The 21,440-nt window shown below is 35.9% G+C and overlaps 1 protein-coding gene across 26 annotated transcripts in view; it reads left to right on the top strand.

The window, feature by feature from the left end:
* The window catches only part of Adgrl3 (adhesion G protein-coupled receptor L3), a 748,011-nt gene that overhangs the window by 430,971 nt on the left and 295,600 nt on the right, over window positions 1-21,440 (top strand). For 20 of the 26 annotated variants that reach the window (XM_013112013.3, XM_013112019.3, XM_013112022.3 and 17 more), the window contains 2 exons: window positions 16,180-16,194; window positions 18,347-19,147. In XM_013112013.3, the coding sequence (XP_012967467.1) occupies window positions 16,180-16,194; window positions 18,347-19,147 (816 nt within the window). The remainder of the gene's footprint in view (window positions 1-16,179; window positions 16,195-18,346; window positions 19,148-21,440) is intronic. The other 6 variants (XM_013112010.3, XM_040747278.1, XM_040747277.1 and 3 more) reach the window with 1 other exon arrangement.

The following is a 21,440-nucleotide window of genomic DNA, read 5'->3' on the forward strand; positions in this document are numbered from 1 at the left end:
TGTTAGTCTGTGCCAAGATGCATGAACCCCTCCGAACTCTCCTATGCAAGAGCTTTTGAGAACTGTACATTTTGAATAAAGACAGGAGCTGTTTGCTGTTACTCAGCTTGAGTGCTGAAGAGTTATTCTGGGAATCAATTTTCAATGATTTCTTTGTAAATATCTTGTGGGAAATGTCAATCTGATAAACAAGTATTTGCATATACACCCACATCTGAAAATACATTTCTGAAATTCCAATTAAAACATCAATGTCCAATGACACCATATAATTTTAAGAAAAGTAAATCCATTTATAAAACACTGGTATCAGAACTGTTATTTCTATTGTTAGGGCTAACAAATTAGGACAGTCTTGCTGGGCAGTGATTCAGAGAAACAATGAAAGCAAAGAAGTGGGTGCTTAAAAAAAAAAGAAAAAAAAGACCGATCTCTTTCATCACAGAATTTAGGTTCCCTTCCTTCACTAGGATATATAAGCCTCCTTTATGATATTTTTCTTCCATTGCTTGTGTTGATGTTTATTTTAAACATTTGCCACTTTAAAATAAAAAGTTTTATAGGATGGTGTCTTCAGCCAGGCCATTGTGGCACAGACCTTTAATCCCAGCATCTGAGAGGCAGATGCAGGTGGATCTCTGTGAGTTCAAGGCCAGCCTGTTCTACAACTCCAGTTCCAGGACAGTCAGGACTGCTACATAGAGAAACATCAACTCCAAAAACAAAAATCATAAACCCCAAATAGAATGGTATCTTCACCTGAGTACCAGTCAGTTGCCATCACAAACATGGAATCCTTTGTCTAAATAGTAGGCAGGGTACACTTTAGCGTTTTGAAGACCTAACATAAACCATCTGGATTTAGCCATCATCAGAAGAAAGCACCAGCTCTTGCTGAAGGATTTTAATAGGAACATACAAACTGCAACGACTGAAGAAGGTCACACAGTCTCTGTGTTTCTTATTTGATATAAGAGCATCTAGAATCGACAGGAAACTGTTGGATGTTCAAAGTACCACTCAGAACACAGGTGCTTTCAGAGTGCTTCTCAAGCATAATTGTGTTCCCAAAGAAAGAAAAAAAAATCCAGCAAGGTCACTCAACAAGTGTTGGCTTCAATTAGGGAATGCTGTCATTTCTACTTGATTTTCATAAGCCTGAACCTGTGTAGGTTTATTAAATCAAATGATTATTTTTATATTTATGATAAAAAATTTTCAAATTTTTTTACTACTTAGCAGTATACTCAGATTTTTTCATTAATCAAAATAAGTTTCATTACCACTAATAATAATACAAGAATATGAGATGTCAACATGTCCTGTGTGTATGTATCTCTCCTGGACTCTAGTATGTCCTTTGTGGCATGCAGGCTCCTCCCTCCTCCTAGAACACTGTGACACACCACCATGTGCTTTTGTAAGACTCTCAAGTATTAAAGATCTCAGTCACAGACCTTATTGGTGCTACCTCACGATTTATTGTTTGTATTGAGATAATTCAAATTTACTGCTGGTCAGCCTCCCTTGCATGCATTTATTTCCCAGCCCTCTTCGTGAAATGCATAATTTACATCGATTGTTTTCAGACTACAGCATTAGCTTAATCCAAATTTCATGTCTCCCTTAGAAATTCCTGTGTCACAGGTCATCTGAGTTTTACACATTTGCCAGCTCGCTATAGCATAACACTGTTATGTGGACTTATTCTGGCCCTGAGAGAAGTCAGTCACTATGACAACAATAAGTGTTATTTAGGATACAGAGGGATTCAAAGCTATTAATAATTGACTTATTTCAAGTATCGTGTTGTGTCAGAGTCCTAAATCTGACATTTCAAACCCCCTTTTACCTTATTTCTGAATTTCTCTATATTACTTACAAGAAATTTGATTTTTCTTTGTTTTATTATTTTAATTTTAAATAGCTTGTTTTGCATGTCAATCCCAGTTCCCTCTCCCTCCCCTCTTCCCGCGCCCCTCATACCCCCACAGCCTCCCACCCTATTGCCATTTCCTTCCACATAGGGGATATCTAGAGTCTGTCATTTCACTAAGGGCAGGGTCCAGGCACTCCCCTCAGAGTCCAGGCTGAGAGAGCATCCCTCTTTGTGCTATGGGCACACGATGTCTGTTTGTATTCCAGGAATAAACACTGATCCACTGCTCAGGGCCCCATAGGTTGCCCAGGTCTCCTCACTGACACTCACATTCGGGGGGTCTGGATCAGTCCCATGCTGGCCTCCCAGCTGTCGGTCTGGGGTCCAAGAGCTCTCCCCTGTTCAGATCAGCTGTCTCTGCTGGTTTTGCCAGCCCATTCTTTGCCAATTTGCTCATCGCTCCTCTCTCTGTCTCTGGGTTCCTTGGATTCAGTTCAGTGCTTAGCTGTGGGTGTTTGCCTCTGCTTCTGTCAGTCACTGGATGAAGGCTCCCGGATGGTTATAGAAATCAAGAAATTTGATTTAAAATAATATTTAAGATATCATTAAGGATACTGTTTCACCTATTACTTAAAATTTCAAGGCCTTCAATCATTTTATTTAAAAAAATTAAATTGAAGGTTTTTTTGTTTTGTTTTGTTTTGTTTTTACGAGACAGAGTTTCTCTGTATTGCCAACCAAACATGACATACCAAGCTTCAATAATACTAAGCACATCCTCTCATATTAAGGTTGGACAAAGCAACCCAACAGGAGGAAAGGGATCCCAAAAGCAGGCAAAAGAGCCAGAGACAGCAATAGTCTCATTGTTAGGAGTCTCAAAAAAACACCACCCTACAGAAACATAACATATGTGCAGAGGATTTAGGCCACACCCATGTAAATTCCCAGACCATTTGTTCAGTCTCTGTGAGCTCCTGTGAGCCTGGATTAGTTGCTTCTGTGGGATGTTTTCTTCTGGTGTCCTTGACCTCTCTGGTTCCTACAGTCCTTCTTCCTTCTCTTCTGTGGGACTCCCTAAACTCTACCTAATATTTGACTGTAGGTCTCCGCATATGCTCCCCTCAGTTGCAGGATGAAGCCTCTCTGATGATAATTATGTAAAGGCTATTTCTCAAATTGCTGTTCTTTACTGTGTCTTTTCAAATTTTATTTTATTTCTGAAGTTTCTTAAATTTCTATAATATATCTGAGATACATTTTTGCATTTTTGGATGATACATCAAAGATGTACTACAGCTCTAGCTATGGGAATGATCTGCTTTAATAAACATTTACTGTTTTCCTGTGCTGTTTATAGCAAAAGCAAGGAAAACATTATTGTCATATAAAACTTGGAGAGCAAGTTGTATTGCCTGTGACTACCTCTTCTAACCTCTCATGTTTGGTCAATCTTTAAGAATAGCTCTACATGAATAGTTATACAAATATTGTCCATAATCAACACTTGTATGAGGGAAGACTAGAAAGAGAAGATATAGAAGAAGGTTCTCCTTCAGGGTAAAAAAAATTGCCTTTGCAATAGGACTGACAAGAAGATTTCTGGATATTCTATGAATGATTTTACCCCTTAGTTATAAGTTAAAAACATAAAACAATGAACTATGGAGATAGCTCATTGGTGGAGTGCTTGCCTGAGGGTGAATGGCACCTTCACTTTAGTCCCAGGTCCATTTTAAGTAGATTAATTAATTAATTAATTTCTAAATTCCTTTTGGGCCTTTACTTTTTGTTTTTATTTGTATAAATGGAAGCAAACTAGGTTTACTAAACATTGCCTTTCTGATAGTAAATGTAAGCTGTCAAACTAGAATCATAAAGTTCAGCCAGTTAATCATGATTACCCAGTCTTTTTTCTACAATAAAGGAATTGTGTTATAATCAAAGGAATTGATTGTAACTGCCACTGACCCTTTCCTAAATATTCCCAAGTACATATCAGAGATATAGATCTGGTTCTATTTAACTGCCATTTATTAACATAAACAAGGAAGCATTGCTGCCCGGGGAAGAAACAAGTCATTTAACCTCTCTTTTCTTCCTTCTCAATGTCTGAAAGATAAATATGTACTGATTTTAAGTGAAAGTGAACATCAGAAAACTGGACAGATTTATTGAGTTTGCTAGTAGCAAAATGAGTTTGTTCTGTTTTCACATACTTTTTCTGGTAGTAAATGCTTTAATCTATTGATGTCACGAAGAAATGCTACATTAGCTCTAAACTAGAAAGAGGGCTCTGTTCGGTGACAGGACCAGTAATAATGTGCAGGGCAATAAACACTTTGCAAGACGTTAATGGCCCTGAATTTAAATAGGTAATATATAGTTCACTAAATTGAGGGAGAAGATTCATAGATGACTAGTGAATCCTAAAAATGCATAAACTAACTTGTACATAAGATTAAGACATCAGTTTTATGGTATTATAAGGAATCTATGTTTGGCTTAAAAGTGACAACTTCACTTTCAAAACATTAAAACACACCCATGTTTATTCTGGTCTGCTTTATAGTATGTGTTTGTGGGATTTAATAAATATAATAAGCCTAAAAACCATTCTCTGATTCAAAGTGTGTATATCATGTACTTAGAAGAAGAAGCCAGATTTTCTTAGTATGTAAGTAAAAATCTAGGCCAAATTTAAAATGAAGATATCATTCCTAATATCCTATTCTTAATGCACTTTAACCCACTGACACTTAAAAGAAGGAATTCAATACTTGCTACTTTATTTTCCAGATGAGAAAAGTTTCTTGGTATAATCTGACTCAAAACTTCTGATACTGTAGAACATCAATTAGTTGAAAGCCTGGGAGCCAGATTGCACCTTATCAACCCATAGTTCTATCTCCTTCTGGAACTGGGAACATAATTAAATATTTTACGGTTTCTCCCCTACTTTTCTTCATCTATAAAACTGAATCATCAAACTTAGCTTTTAAGATAAGGGTGAAAATTATGCCTTTCAGGCCTTGTTTAGAAATTAGACAGGTTCATAGTAAGGGTTCCTGTATAATGGTTATCCGTAGCTGCTAGCTATTGCAGTACATGCACCTCATTGCAGGTATGCATCTGTCAAACCATCCTTGGAAAGCTCCATTGCAAACTTTTGCCTTTAGTTAGGATTATGTTTAAAAACATCGCTGGATGGAGCCAAGCATATAGTGGCCGCTTCCTGAATTTTTAAAAAGTGGTTTGTATATTAACAAAAATTTAAATAGTGCTGCTATTTAAACATTAGAGAATACATGCTTCAACATAGCAGTTATATAACCCACATGCATTATTTAACTCTGCTTCCTTTAATAATTCCCTCATCAGTATAAATTTTCAGGAACATGAAAGTTGGAGAAGTCTCTGATCCTAAGAAACCTAAAATGACTTAGAAGAGGTATGCTGAAGCCCAGCACTGGCTGATGGAGACTGATGTACCGACATAATACTATCTAGTAGACTTGAACAGCATGTTCTGACACAGGGGTTCCTGAGGACATAAACTTTCCATTTGAAGTGTATTTGTTATTTAGTTACATTTTCTAAGAAGATCATGCTAGGTAGTAGATAAGCAAATTTTGTGCAATAATTACATTTATATTAAGTTGAAAAAGTGTTTCCATGAACATGAAATTAGAAATTCAATATGAAACACTTTCTTTTAACTGTAAGAAGTTTCTTTCTTTTCATAATGAAGTGAGGAAATTATACCTAGTAACATTACACTGTTGGAAGTTCTCACACTAGTAAATCTGCTTAATGACCCTTCCTCAGATGGCTTTTAAAGAAAAAAAGTTTGAGGTTAGATTTTATAAATTAACTGTAATATATGTTGCCTCTAGTCTAGTAGAGCAATGAATAATGGCATTTGTTTTGGTCTCTCTCTAAAGCTTGATTTTCCTCTGATTTGACACATTTCACTAAAACAAATAAAAAGTGCTCTTTGTGAGTTTCCCAACAGATGTTGCCTGAGTATTAAGAAAACAAAATACAACAACAAAACAAAACAAAAACATATGAGGTAAAGCAAACTCTATGCTATTTCTGTTTGTTAAATTCTGTTTCTCCGATCTGGTTTCACACTATATTCTATACATTTCTATAGATTTTCTCATATTATATTTTCTAGGTTAAGCCCAACTTATTGCAAACAACATTTTAGGGCTACTTGTTCCTTCTGTCATTATCTTCCTGGACATACAGTCCTTGGTAAATCAGGAAGAACACCTGTCATTGTTGGAAACATTCACTTCTTATATCTGTTATAAGCAGTTTGGTCTACAGGTGGAAGATAAGTAAAATAGTTCAGTGTCCAGTGAGCTGTAATTAGGTGCTGTGCTGGCTAGTTTTTATGTTAATTTGGCAAAGCTAGGAACATTTAAAAGGATAGATCTTCAGTTGAGAACATGCTCCCATAACAGTAAGCTGGAGGCAAGCCTGTGGCCCATTTCCTTAAGTAGAGATTGATGTAGAACTGCCCAGCCCACTGTGTGTGTGGCAACTCCTGGGCTGGAGACCCTGGGTTCTACTAGAAAGTAGGCTGAACAAGCCACGAGGAGTAAGTAACATTCCTTCATGGCTTCTGCATCATCTCCTGCCTCCCAGTTCCTGCTCTGTGTGAGTTGCTCTCCTGACTTCCTTTGATGATGAACAGTGCTGTGGAAGTGTAATAAGTCAAATAAACCCTTTCTTCTGCAAGTTGCTTTTGGTTATGGTGTTTCATTACAGCAATAGTAACCCTGACTAGGGCAGTTGGGCAGATGGAATCATGCTACTGACTTGTCAGGGATACCCTATACCAGTTACTGAAGTCAGAAGAAGTATAAGGAGTGCCACCCGAAGAGCTGCTACTTCATATGAGGACACAGTTAAGCAAGTATGTTTTCTTCACAATAGGAAAAAAATTAGATAAATACTTGTAAGGAAAAGTATTGGCTTGGAACCCTGAAGACCAAGTTCTCAGACCAAGTTGTGAACACAAAGATTTATTTATCTCGGAGGGAAAGTGGGCAGGGATAAAGAAAAAAGACGAGAGATAGAGGAAGAGGGAAAAGGGGAAGAGAACCAGAGAAAGGGGGAAGGAGTATTTGTCCTGGAGGATGAAGGACTGCTTCTGAGTAAAGGCAAGACAGACTTAGCACATAGGAAAATGGCAGTTTATGAAGGTACAAGGAAAAACCCCTTGTTAGTTTAGCATGTTTCATTTTAATTAGGCATGTTAATTAGGTCAGCCAAGGTGACATTTGATTGCTGCATTCCAATACTTTGACAGCTGGACCTTGGTATTCAGTTTAAAGAGGAGGAATTGACCAAATAGGGGACAGGACCTTGGGGGCCAACTTCAGGAATGTAATCTAATGGGTTTTAGTAAGGCAGAAGGAGTGGGGGAGAAGGCCAGGCCTGCCACAGCCACATGCTCGAGTGGACTAGTGTCCCTTCAGTACTTTTTGAAGTTGACTTTTCTCTTCAGTATTTTTTCTTTTGCCCTGTTAGACATTACTGATTGAAGTCAAGTGCTGGCTACTTGCTTTAGATGGTATGTATAAGCTGTGACACTACTCTAAGTGGTCCTACTGCTTCAACAGAGAATTTACATGGGTGACTCCACACAAATATTCCACTAACACAGCTTCATTCTCTTTTATAGATAAGTTTCTGTTAGTTATTAGAACTGAAGTCATGTTTTATTAAATCTCAGTCTAATAATGTATCCAATGTAGTAAGTGGATTCAATGCATAGCACTCGGAGTGAGATAAGATATTTAATAGTGTAATGAGTTAAAAGCACTCAGTACATGGGCTACTTTAGGGCTGGAAAGAATGCTTATTGGGAAGAGTACACACTGCTCATGCAGAGGGCCTAAATTCATTTCCCAGAACAAAAAAATCCATAGCTCATAACCACCTGTAACTCCAATGCCTCTCACCTCTATAAACACCTACACACACGCACGTGCGCGTGCACGCACGCACACACACACACACACATACATGCACAATTAAAAACAAAATTCTAAAAAAAAGGTAATATGCTCTCATTATTTTCCCAAGCAACTTTATTTTTAATTTTGGCTAGGTAAGTAAAAGAAACATTTAGAATGATGATTACAAAGTGCAAATGTCATATCTACTAGCTGCTATTTACATGATTGCTGTACTCTGTTTTTTTTGCTTTAGTATAATGATGATAATAATCTTAAACAATGGTGATGTGAGTATTAAGCAAGATAATAGAGATAAAACATCTAGCAAATAGAATGCTGTAATGTAACTGTCAACTGAATAATATTAATTAAAGTGTGCTCAGAAATTCACTACTTTTCTTAGCAGTTGATTGTCAAATACTTTTGCAATATATAATTGTGTGTGTAGAAAGTGAGAAATTTAATTGACTCCATTCTAAAGAACCTACAGAGGATTTCATGTGTCTCTTCAGCATTGCTTGTCCATCTGTAAGGTTGTCCTTTCCTTTTTTGTTCATGTAACTGAACAAACTAAAAGGTCACATTCACACCCATTGTTTGAAAGCATAGCAGTGCCAAGATTGGTTACAGTTGGAAGGGGACACTGGGTTAGAAAGTGGGCCTGGTTAGGCACATGATGCTGGGTTCTCTGCCTCTGGGAACCTTCAAATATTTTCAGAGGGATAGAGAGACAGTAACAAATGCCAAGTGCTGATAAAAATAATAAATGTGACTACATACATGAAATGAATCAAAATAGCAGTCAAGATGCTATGGCAATAAAAATTATCCAGTGAGTTCTTTTGCTTAGATCCAGAACAAGGAATATCTTTTATATTTTAAACATTGCTAAAACAAACAAACAAAAAGGAAGTGAATGCTGAGGTAATTATGCTTATGTGTAGCCCCCAAAGCCTGAAGTATATGCCATCTGCCTTGTTTCAGAAACATTCTTCAATTCCTGTAGTCAATTATTGAATACTCTTCTCCCTTGAAATTGCATTTAAATAAAATGAAATTTGTTTGAGTTGTTAAAAGTCACAAAGTATTTCTGAAAAAATAGAAAATTGTTTAAACTAAAAGTCTAAATACTTGGAATTCGTTCTGAGTTGACTTTTATATTTTACCAAATATAAATACATAAATAACAAAATAGAGAAATGAGTGTCTGGAGAGAGGACTCAATAGTTAAAGACCATTTGCATCTCTTGTAGGACTCAAGTTTAATTCTAAGTACTCACATGACTGCTAAAAACTGTCTGAAACTCCAGTTCTAAGGTATCTGATACCTTCTTCTAGCCTTATGGTCACCAGGCATGCATTAGGTACATAGAAACAAATGCAGTGTCTGTTCCTGCATTTATACGCTTAAAACAAAACAAACATATATATTAAAATGAATGAGTGACTTTATATTCACATTAATTTTACCCTTTCTACTGAAAATATGAAATCCATGTTAATGTTTGTTTCAGCTCTAGAAATCATAAATGTCATTTTGGAGATCAGGCTGTACTTGAACTCACAGAGATTCTCCTGCCCCTGAAATCATATATGTCATAATACTTTTGATTAATAATCTTATAGTTATCACATAAAAATCATGTTTTGGTTTTGTGTAATTAATCCAGTTCCAAGTTTGATGAGGCATTTGCATGAGTTCCTTAAAAGGCTAGAATGTTTACTTCCTTCATATTCTTAGGTTACTCTGCAAGTGGTGATTTTGGTTGTTATTATTACTTGTTTTTTTCTTCACTAAAGCTTTTTGTAGTTCCCCTTTGTCATTCACTTTTGTGTGGATATGTTTCAAATGCCTTTAACCAAGTTCCTTGGAACACATTCATGAATAACTTACCATGGATGAATGAAAATCCGGACGCTCACTAATTGTTAGACTATAAATTTGCGACAGGTAGAGATCGCTTTGCCTTAACATTAATAGAAGTTGAAGGTTTTGTGAGCATGTGACCCCACAATAGCTGTCATGGAGGGCATGGTCAGCAATTGTGAGGGACCTGAATCCTGTGTCTTCCACTTATATCTTATATTTATCTAAATGTTTTCATAGGAACACGAGATTTAATTCTGCAGAAAAAATTATGAATAGTAGTAGTTACTCACATTACCCAAGAGCTAACAAGAACTCTAAAAGTCAAAAGACTTGGCATGGTCAACATTATTGTTAGCTATCATATCAGGGAGAAGCACACGATGTATAATGCACACGAAGTCTCTCACACTGAAGTCACTTCATTTCTTATTTAGAGACTGTAAACCCCACATGGTTATTATACAATACTGACAAATCATCACAACAAGGGTGCATTCTTGCTTTCCTAAATGTACTATTGATTTTAAGTACTGCCAATAATAACTTTGAAAATTGTTATTTACACTGGAGCTATTACAAATATATTCTCAAAAGAGTCTGCTAATAGTCATTTTCTTTTAAAAGATTAAATTAACAGTTTGAAAGGTTTTACTGCTCCATCAATGAAATAGAATGTTAGTACAAAATAAAGGGCCATCTCTGTGTCTACAGCATCTGTAGATACTATATTTAAGTGTTTAAATTAGAATGAGGCTGGTGAAAGCCATTTATGAATTATTGACATTTTCAGTCTCCACACTCCACGATGAAATTCATTAGGAGGTGTTAATTTTGGAAACACATTATATAAAGCATTTGTAATACAAGGTGTTTGAATGGCACTTTTATTCACTGATGCATGGGTATTATTTGAAAAAATATCATTTAGAAGCTTAGCTGTCGAGATTACTCCTGTATCTCATTAAATAAAGGATTAGCACTTTGTTTACTGAAAGAGACAGATGTCTGTCAGAATTTCTGATGTGCAATACACCAAAAATTTTAATGAAACTCACAGATTTTCTTTCCATTTACTAAAGAGATTTATGTTTCCTTGAAAATAGAAAAGGCAGTTATCTGTCTCAAATAAAAATAAGTGACTGTAGATCGGGAGTCTGGAATAAAGGTTTCTTTCTAATAAAAAGACCAACCCTGCTTTCTTTGGTCAAGAAATTCCAAACCACACCCCTTATTCCTTTGAGAGATGTTATATATCTCTAATCTTGTGGTATAATAGCCACAAACAGTTGTCCTTGAATACCTTTCTCTGAAAGTATCATTGAAGGACAGAAAATGCTATTTGAAGTCTTTCTATGTGCTAGTCACAGAGCTTCACTAATGCCTTTTTTATTTAGTATTAGTAATGAACAAGATCAAAATTTAGATTTGAATTCCAACTCCAACATAACCATAGAACCATATTCTTTGTGCCTCAGTTTCCCCATGAGAAAATGTAAAATGAGGATGAATTTCTGCAGTGTTGATATTAAACAAGTGAGAGATGTGTGTTAGGTTTTTTCAAGTCCTTTAATCTTTCAAATTCTCAGTAACTCTTGTCTGGAGGAAATATTCCATACCACATCCCAATATTGTTTGATGATCTAAATCAGGTGGTTTGTGAAAAGACATTTCATTACATTATAATGTGCTTTTCAAGTAGGAACTGTTATTTTAGAGTTAAACTTATGCTCATACAGATGAATTTGTGTGTGATGCACCAGCAAGGTTTTCTTCTAGTATGTTTTGTTATTATTACTGAGAATATGATGAGATTGCCTAAATGTAGCTCAGCATTCTAAGATGCATGTAATAAAGAAAATTGTTCTGTTTAAAACAGTACTGCACTTCAGTGGAAATCTGTCATATTTTATAACTATATATATGATATAACTCTAACTATTGTATTCCCTGTATCTTCTTATTTGCATATTACAGAAATAGACATCATAAGACTACAACATTGGGATCTTTACATTATAGATGAAAAGGTACTCCCTAACTCTCGATGTAAGAAAAGAAAATTTAACATTAGAATCAGATATCAATTGCATACATATCAATTATGGAACTAACAGATTTTGGCAGAAAACCAGTATGTTTCTCTTTAATTTGCAATGCAATATGATAAAGCTTGTCAATGCCTATGCACACTCTCTGATGCATACCTTTTCTTGTCAAAGAATTTTACATGATACAGACATTATTTGAATGGATGATATCTTATTTTTCTAAACAAATGCTTATTTTATGTATCTGCTTTATGAACCCTTGAAGGTTGAAAGAAAAATGTACCAGTTGGCTCTTTCCCAGTGTCTTCCTTGTGAACAGAATAAAGTTATCCTTTATTTGAATCTGTCATTTACTCAAACCACAAGATACAGTTTATGGCATTATGCTTGATGAAGGACAGCAATAAAATCACTTTAAAGAAATGCATAAACATATTTACTGAGTCTGAATGGACAATAAAAATACTTACAGAATTAAAAGTGAAGAGAGAAAAAGCAGAGAATTATTTCCAAAGAGATTTGGAAATGAGAAATGACAGCTATAATGTCAGAATTCAGGATATTGGACCAACTAAAAGGCAGGAGATTCTGAAGAAGGCTATGCTACAGTTGTCATCATACAATTCATTTATTTATGATGTCATTACACAGAAGAGGGCAGGGAGCCCTTTGGGCCTATATTTTTAAGATTGTTGCAGTCTGTTCTACATAGGTAAAACTGTTTTCCTATCAGGGCAATGTACAGGATCTTCTACTCTTTGTGTTTTTTCTCTCCAGTTTTACATTAAGTTGAAGACACCACTTGCCCGTATATTTTTGTTTCCCTCTACATCCATTAAAATGTTGAAAGATCTTACACCGATGATGAGATAGATTTTACAGCTTTACCTGGTTCACCACTCATTTTTCAGCATGCTCTAAATACCAAGGCACAAAAATACTCACTGTCATTTTTATTATGTGCTTAATTCATGAGCTATGAATTAGATATTTGTTATGTGCCTTGAACTGTGTGTTCACAGGACACAGTCATATGCTTGTTTCTCGTCTCCATTTTATTTGATTTTCTGGGTTAGGTTATCTTCTAGCTTCAGACTCAGAATTTGCTAAGACTGTCCAATGCTAAATGTTACCAAGCTTTTTACTAACAAATTATGCCATCTTGCCAGTTTTTGTACGGAAATATGATTTGTGTGAGCTTGTTTCAACCTAAATTATAGAACTGCTTTACTTCATCCTTGAAAATAGCAAATAAATGAAGAATGAGTTACAGCCAGTCACGACATGGCAAAACCATGGTAATTATTCTCCAAAGCAGAAATGCCTGATCAATCTTAGTTCTGAGTACCAGCAAATAGCAAGGCAAGAATGGGTTATTCTACAGGCATGTGAAATTTCTAGAAATTAGACCAACACTAGAAGGTTAAAAATCAAAATTTTACCAAATGAGAGTTGGGATAAAGAAGGTCAAATATCCTTGGAAAATTAAAATTGATGTGTAAGAGAATACACGTACACAAAAACACTACACACACACACACACACACACATACATATATATATATATATATATATGATGCATACTTTTTACTAACTTTAAAAACACACCCCAGTATCCTAATTTAAAAATAAATATATGTTTGTAAGTGAGTGGAAACTTACCATGGGGCTGGGGAGACTCCTCACTGTTAACAACGTTTAATCCTCTTTATAGCACCCTGTTTGATTACCAGCACCCACAGCAAGCAGCTCACCACCATCTGTAACTCCAGCTCCAGGGATTCCAATGGCTTTTGCAAACACCAACATACACATACAAACAGACAGGCAGATGGACAGTTGGGATGCACAGAAACACACACAAATAAATGAAAATAATTATTTGAAGCATTTATTACTAATAAACATATTGGGTAACTTGTTCTAGGGAATACTTTTTCATGTGAGTGAAGCATATAGTTCTAGTATTTTACAAAACAAGCTATTTTCAAAGTGGTATGAGAAGAAAAACCATCACAGAACCATTTGGGTGGAAACCCTTCTTAGACTTGGAATTGAAAGATGTCAACTCCCTGTTCCCAAGCTTAATCTTTATTGTAATAAGCATCAAGTTTAAACCTTGAAGTTCTCAATTAAATCAGTTTTAAGTTGCCAGTTGTGCTTCCTCTCATTGTCAGACTGAATACACTCATGTTTTTAGTCTTAATTTGAAGTGCATCTTTTAAGTAAAGCTATTTGTTTTTAAACCAGAATTAAAGGGTATGTAATTTCAGTGCTTTGAAATGAACTATAATAAAGGCCTGTTGATCTGCAGCAGGCATAGGATGGCCAGGCTGAGTTAGCAAACATATTTGCCCAGTAACAAAAACTGCAAAACATACTTGACTTGAGGCCCCAATAGGTTGGCAGCAGGAATCTGGGCAACCAGGCCACTGGCTTTTTGTTCTCTGTCTTCCCCTGCAGCTCAGACTTCAGCAAATTTGAATTATCCCAAAACGGACACTGTGGGCTGAACTGCATTCTTCTTGGGAATCTTGTTTTTTCTTGCCCTATTATCCCATGTTACAGCTGGAGGAGAAGATTCTTCCAGGACAGGCTCTATTACTATGACAACAGAATGAGCTCATCCTGAAAGTTGGCAGGCTCTAACACTACCTCCTTTCACCTTCAACTGGACCTGTCCTAGGCTTTCCATGGGACCGTACTGACCCACAGTCTAGTAGTCACTTAATAAATAATAAGTGAGGATGGCGACAATACACTAATAGTGGCTCTGAAAGAATTATAGAAATATTGTTGAAAATTAGATTTGTAAATTAGTAAGATGCAACTTTCCTATAAACATATATATATGATGTATATGTGTATGTCTATGTGTGTATGCATATATACAGACCATTTTTCTTCTACTATGTGATACTATACTTTCAAAGGTGTTTACAAGTTTTAATTTGCCACTAAAAAAAACAATGAGAATTTATGTCAAAGCATAGAAATTGCACCCAAGTATAATTACCCAAACCCAGTATTTATTGTTTGTTTTTGAAACATCAGTAAAGGTTTCAGTTTATTTGCATGTGGTAAACATCAATGTAACCCTTTCTATTAAAGTTGCCTTAGGTTTACAACAGTTGGACTCTGAAATTTCATGTTCCTGTTCTTCCCTCAGATCTTTGCCTTTTTCAGGTTGGCCCCTTTTGCCTATTAAGATGTAGGCAAATTGCATCCAATTATACATACTTATAAGGTAATGAAGGTGCCAGTAAATGCTTCATGGATAGGTTACATTTTTCCAGTTTTCATAAATTTTTGAAATCATAGTTTCAGAATCTCCTGCTCTGAAAATATGGTGACTCGGTTAAGTCTCAGACCCCCTGAAAGTCGGTGCCAGTTAGGAGGCCTGGGCAATCTATGGGTCCTCTGGTAGTGGATCAGTATTTATCCCTAGTATATGAATGGACTTTGGGAGCCCATTCCACATAGAGGGATACTCTCTCAACCAAGACACACAGGGGAGGGCCTAGGTCCTTCTCTAAAGGATATGACAGATTTTTGAAGATCCCCCATAGAAGGCCTCACCCTCTCTGGGAGCAGAAAGGAATTGGATATGGGGGGTGGGCGTCAGGGGAAGAGGGCAGGGAGAGGGAACTGGGATTGACATGTAAAATAAGCTTGTTTCTAATTTAAATTTTAAAAAAAGGAAAAGAAAACAAAAAAATTTCAGAAAAAGCCAGAGACAGTAGCTCATTATTTACATTAATAATTTGAATGAAGTTTTCTATGGAATTTTTTTTCTAACTTAGTGTCATATGTTGAGATGTGGAAGAGAAATTTGTTCAGTAAGGATTCTAAGTGCATTCCTTTACTCAGGATAGCATCCTCCTCCGTTTGCTTGTAGCTTCACAAGTTGTATTTCTCACCAAAAGTCTGGCCAGCTATCCCGAGTCCATGGTTCTAGGAAATGAGTTGCAGAAGAGTGTATTCTGAACAGGTCACCTCTGTGAGCGGCAAAACAAACAAAGCTATTCTGCTAAATAGTGGAATATGTTATAGTATTTGTAAGTGAGACTAACCAAATTGTTTGAAAGTTCCAGTACATTAACTTGCTGACTTCCCTTCCAAATGTAGCTACTGCTTCTCTTGCTATGGTTATTGCATTCTCCATATTCTTTTTACAGTAATGTTTGATGTTTATGCTGTATTTTAAAGCTCATGATTATTTTAAAAAGTATTTATTTTGGTGAAATGTTTCTAAAACAACATAGTGTTCAATTAAGCAAGCATGTCTGCAATGTATTATTTACTTTCAGTTTGGAAAAGGTGAATAAAAAGTTCTTGGCCAATACCGTACCATTAATCTATTCTCTTTTCTCCTTTCTCTCTTTACTTCTCTCTCTCCAATAGAAGTGGAACAAAAAGGTAATTAAATACCTTTCATAAATTATATACTATTTATAGGCTAAGTTATTTAACAGTTTAACATTTAAATAATTTTGTTATTAATTCTTATTTTATGCAAATTTATTGACTACTTCTGCTGCTCAACTTCACTTTAATCTGTTTTACTGACCAGAGCTGGTTTGATCCTTTTACCTAACACAGATTATTAATATTAAAATCATCAACACTCTATTTTATTCCTCTTTATTTGAAACTAGCAGTGAGAAGTCCAATGGGCATGGTAAATAATGATTGCTTTAGATGTGTTCCTTGTTTTCTCCTAATTTCCCTTAGCTCTACCGTGTTTCTCCTTCCACATTAACTCTTAACTACTGGAGAAAGGAGAGAGGATACTCTTCTTAATTAGTCTGAATGCCATTAGTGTCTGTGGCCAAGCCACTGTGAATTCACACAGTCTCATCTAACATTTGTAACCATGGACCCATCATTAATTATAGCATAAGGTTATTTACAGTTTTGAGTTGGAGAGTAACTCATGTTTAGAGTACACGTTTACGTATTAAAACTCCTAAGTTTTATAACCATCAAATTGTTTTTTACCACAAATTTATAGTGGTCCCTATCTTGGCAGAATTTGAAGGTCAACTTTCCATTTCTTTAAAATTAATACTTTGATGTCTTAGGAATGGCCTTTCATTTCTACCATCTTTAATACATAGCTGAGGTTCCTCCTAGACCGTTTTCCAGGGAGTCTGTGTTTCTAGTTAATGCTAAGGAGCTAATCACTAACACCAAAGGACAATCCTTTATTCATAAAAAAGCAGGTCAGCATCCAATTCCTTGTGGCTTCCTCCCTTTTTTGTTTTTTGTTTTTTTTTTCACCCAGGAAAACGCTAGTCATCGCAAACCTAACAGTGGACTGCATGGTTGGTTTTCAGTGTGTTTGCTTGCAAATATATGCAAGCAACGCTTCCCAGAGCAGGCTCAGCAGAGCACAGCCATCCAAAGTGGCTTCATGGGAAGGCTCCCGGGATCAAATTGTGCAACTTGTTCACTCACTCTACTTCCGATTTAGAGATTCATCAATGGAGTTAAGTTATGATAATCCTTGCCATAGTTTTATTCACTAGCTGGTGTCATAATTGAATGTGGCCACAGGTCCCCTTTTTCCTTATGTGCTGCATCCAGCTGTGCCACAGCCGATTCAAGAACCAGCCTTTGGGAAACGTTGCTTTGTAGCCCCTTCATTTCAGATGAGCCTGCCAAGTTTCTTACCACCATACTTACATTGTTCTCCAGTGAGTCATACTAAACAACAAAAAGAATCAGACGATTCCTGCCCACTTTCCTTCTGAAGTATGAGCAGCATAATAGAGCAAGTAATCTTGTTTTCTTCAGTGCTTTTCTCATGTAACAGTAAAAGGTACATGTTTTTAAGTTCCAGTAATACTGTACTTAACAGGATGTTTTTAACTGATTAAAATCTAGATACTGGGTTCTTTACTGTAACCTTTCACCTTTTCTTCTTTTCTTCTTCTTCCTTTCCTTTCTTTCTCTCCCTGTCTCTTTTTCTTTCCAGTATCCATCCATCACTCATCTTTAATTGAATGGGTTGCATGCTCTGTGTGTGTTGCAGCAGCTTTGAGAGCCTTTTTTTGCTAGATGATTCAGTGGCCTGTGTTGCAGATCTTTTCCTTTATTTAGATAATAATAATGTGGGCTATCAATTTCTTAATGATAAATAATTATTGAACAGTCAATTTCATCAGAGTGGAAACAATGGGTTATCATTTTCAAATGAGATACAGTTCTTCAATGAACTAATAAAAGCATCATATGTGAACTTGGTACTTAGTTATATGTCTATAGAACTCATAGACATATGCTACACTTCAGACATGCATCAAAATATGTGTTTGCAAAGGTAAAACTCAGAAAAAGCACAGCTGCTTCTAAAAAGGCTAACATTTTTCCAACAAGTGACATCACATTGTTTGGCAGCAAAAATCCAAAACTAATGTGGAAGAATGCTTTTTATAACAAACAGCAATGCCACAAAATAAATGGTGGTGGGTATTGCTTGTTGGAGTTGCATTCTGTTTGCTGAGAATAAGAACAGATGAAAAGAGTCAGTTAATATATTTACTATTATAACTTTCCCTCCTGACAGTTTTTCTTTGTCCTGGACTGCTAAAAGGAGTGTACCAGAGTGAACACTTGTTTGAATCTGACCACCAGTCTGGGGCATGGTGCAAAGACCCTCTACAGGCTTCTGACAAGATTTATTATATGCCATGGACCCCCTACAGAACTGATACACTGACAGAGTATTCATCCAAAGATGACTTCATTGCTGGAAGGCCAACAACTACCTACAAGCTCCCTCACCGAGTGGATGGCACTGGATTTGTTGTTTATGATGGTGCCCTGTTCTTCAACAAGGAGCGTACCAGGAACATAGTAAAGTTTGATTTACGGACTAGGATAAAGAGTGGAGAGGCAATCATAGCAAATGCCAATTACCATGATACATCCCCATACCGATGGGGTGGCAAATCTGACATAGACTTGGCAGTGGATGAAAATGGATTATGGGTAATCTATGCAACAGAACAGAACAATGGCAAAATTGTCATTAGCCAGTTGAACCCTTATACCCTCCGGATTGAGGGGACATGGGACACGGCCTATGATAAAAGGTCAGCTTCCAATGCATTTATGATTTGTGGGATTCTGTATGTGGTCAAATCTGTATATGAGGATGATGACAATGAGGCCACCGGTAATAAGATTGACTACATTTACAACACTGACCAAAGCAAGGATAGCCTGGTGGATGTACCCTTTCCCAATTCCTACCAGTACATAGCAGCTGTGGATTACAACCCCAGAGACAATCTGCTTTATGTGTGGAATAACTACCATGTTGTGAAATACTCTTTGGACTTCGGACCTCTGGATAGTAGATCAGGTAAGTTTGATTTTCGGGAGCTTTCTGAGGAAAGCTACCATTTGTTCTCAATAAGAAGACTCTTGAGGTTTTATTCAATTCTCTATGCAATCTTCTGGCCTAGGTATCTAAAACCTAATATATTCACTGTCCTTTCATTTTGGAAAGACTGTTTTTTTCTCTCTCTCTATTAATGTGGATCTATGAGAAAGGAACTCTGTCATTTAGTTTGTCTCCTACATCATCCTACATATTTGAATTATATTTGCCTTTATCACATAGTTACATCTTTGTATAATGAAATATATAAAATTTCTGCTAGGGTTACATACTGTTCTTTCACATTAATTGTGGGATGTTCTTGAGAATGCTTTTCCCCATTTGGAATATATCAAAAGGTTAACTTGGCATAATGTTGCTGGAGTTGTGTACTAACAGCTTTACCCTACAAAGTACATTATGTGAGACCAACCTTTAGGGAAGTATGGATTATTTGAAAGTATGTGTGTCTCAGAAAACCTACTTAGTATCTCATAAGTACACTGACTCACATTTTTGAGTAAATGATAGTTATTTAAAACACTGTCATGCTCAAGCCTGAGAATATCTTTAATTTCAATTATTTAAATGGTTCTCCCTTCTGAAACACAATTTGACTTTTAATATTATGTAAGGATGATTGTAAAATTCTTAATAATTTTCATTTTTATTATTAATATATTTTTGCTTGACAAGCTGGCTCCTGCCTGAAATCTCAGCACTGGGGAGGGTGAGATAGGAGGACTGCTAAGAGTTCAAGGCCAGTCTGAGTAATGTTGAATTTCACCCAATTCCTAGGCCTCATTATGTGACATTATCTCAAAAGAAAAAAATAATTACATCAGTAAAAGTTTAATTTTGTAACATGACATGCATGATACTGCTGTACAAATTGAAGTATACTGGAAAACACAGATGTGTCTGAATTTTGGTAGTTATACAGTAATTAAAAATGAATTATTTATCTCAATTAGAATGTAGTTGTTGCTGGGTGGTGGTGGCACTTGCCTTTAATCCCAGCACTCAGGAGGCAGAGGAAGCACTGAGTTTAAGGCCAGTCAGGTCTCCAGGATAGCCAGGGCTACACAGAGAAAATAAATAAATAAATAAATAAATAAATAAATAAATGAGTTTAGTTGCTACTATTTCTTTTTTCTGAATTATGTGCCATACTCTTATGAGCACGCACTATACTCTCTAATTTTCCCCATTAGACACAGCACTCATACAAAACGAGATTCATTATATCCAGTGAGCTGTTTCACTCACCTTTGTACGATGTACATGTCTGATCATTATTTCTTTTCAGACATTATTATAACATATTGTGTATGCAGAAATAAGACTCAATAGACTCTCATTGAATGCACAAATGAATAATGACTTTCCACCTCTTCCTCAAAGAAACTGACATACTGGGTTGCATCTTCTCTAATCACTAAGAAGCTCCAATCAGTGCCGTCATGTCTTTCCATAAATAGCAATACTGATATTATGTTGAGTTATCTGCTCTACAAAAGGAAGCCTTAGTCTGAAGCATCTCCAGTAACAAGTTCTAGCATCTCTTAAAAAAATAAGCAGTAAATCTCCTAAACTACATTACCAGCTGTACCACATGCTGAGAAGACTCTTAGACTCAGTGCCCTTCTCAGTTGAGAACCCAAAACAATCAATAATTTGGAGAATTGTGTGCAGTCCATATCTCACAGCTATGAATTTCTTAACTGAAAATTTGTGTTTTTCTGAGATAACACTGTTTATGAATAATATGTAGCCTCTTTGTTTTGCTCCACTAACACATGAAGAAAATTCTAGTGAAAACAAAACAGTAGTTTTCCATGCTATGTAATTCAAGAATACAGGGGGCAAGAACATACCTCAAGTTTTATTGAACTAAAGATTGTATTTTATTTTTTGTGTAGAATAATAATCTAAAATTCACTAGTATTCATAGTAATTTAAAGTAATGACACCTTAAATTCAATAAACTAACACAATACTTCATCCAGACTACATAAATTAAACTTGAGGAAGAATATTGTACCTTTGTTCCATGTGTTTAGACACTTGCCAAAAATATATCTGATATGCACCAAAGATTATATTTAATAATCTCTCTTCATATGTGAATATTCATAGATATATTCATATTTATATAGAGACAAGAATCATGTGAATTGTTTGCATAGGGAAAATCCTACTGCCCCTTTAATTAATTAACTTTGTTTGTTTATGCGAGTTAAAGCGTGGAACATTTTGATGGCATATATTAGTT

Source organism: Mesocricetus auratus, unplaced genomic scaffold (assembly GCF_017639785.1).
Source record: "Mesocricetus auratus isolate SY011 unplaced genomic scaffold, BCM_Maur_2.0 Super-Scaffold_100006, whole genome shotgun sequence".
NCBI lineage: Eukaryota > Metazoa > Chordata > Mammalia > Rodentia > Cricetidae > Mesocricetus > Mesocricetus auratus.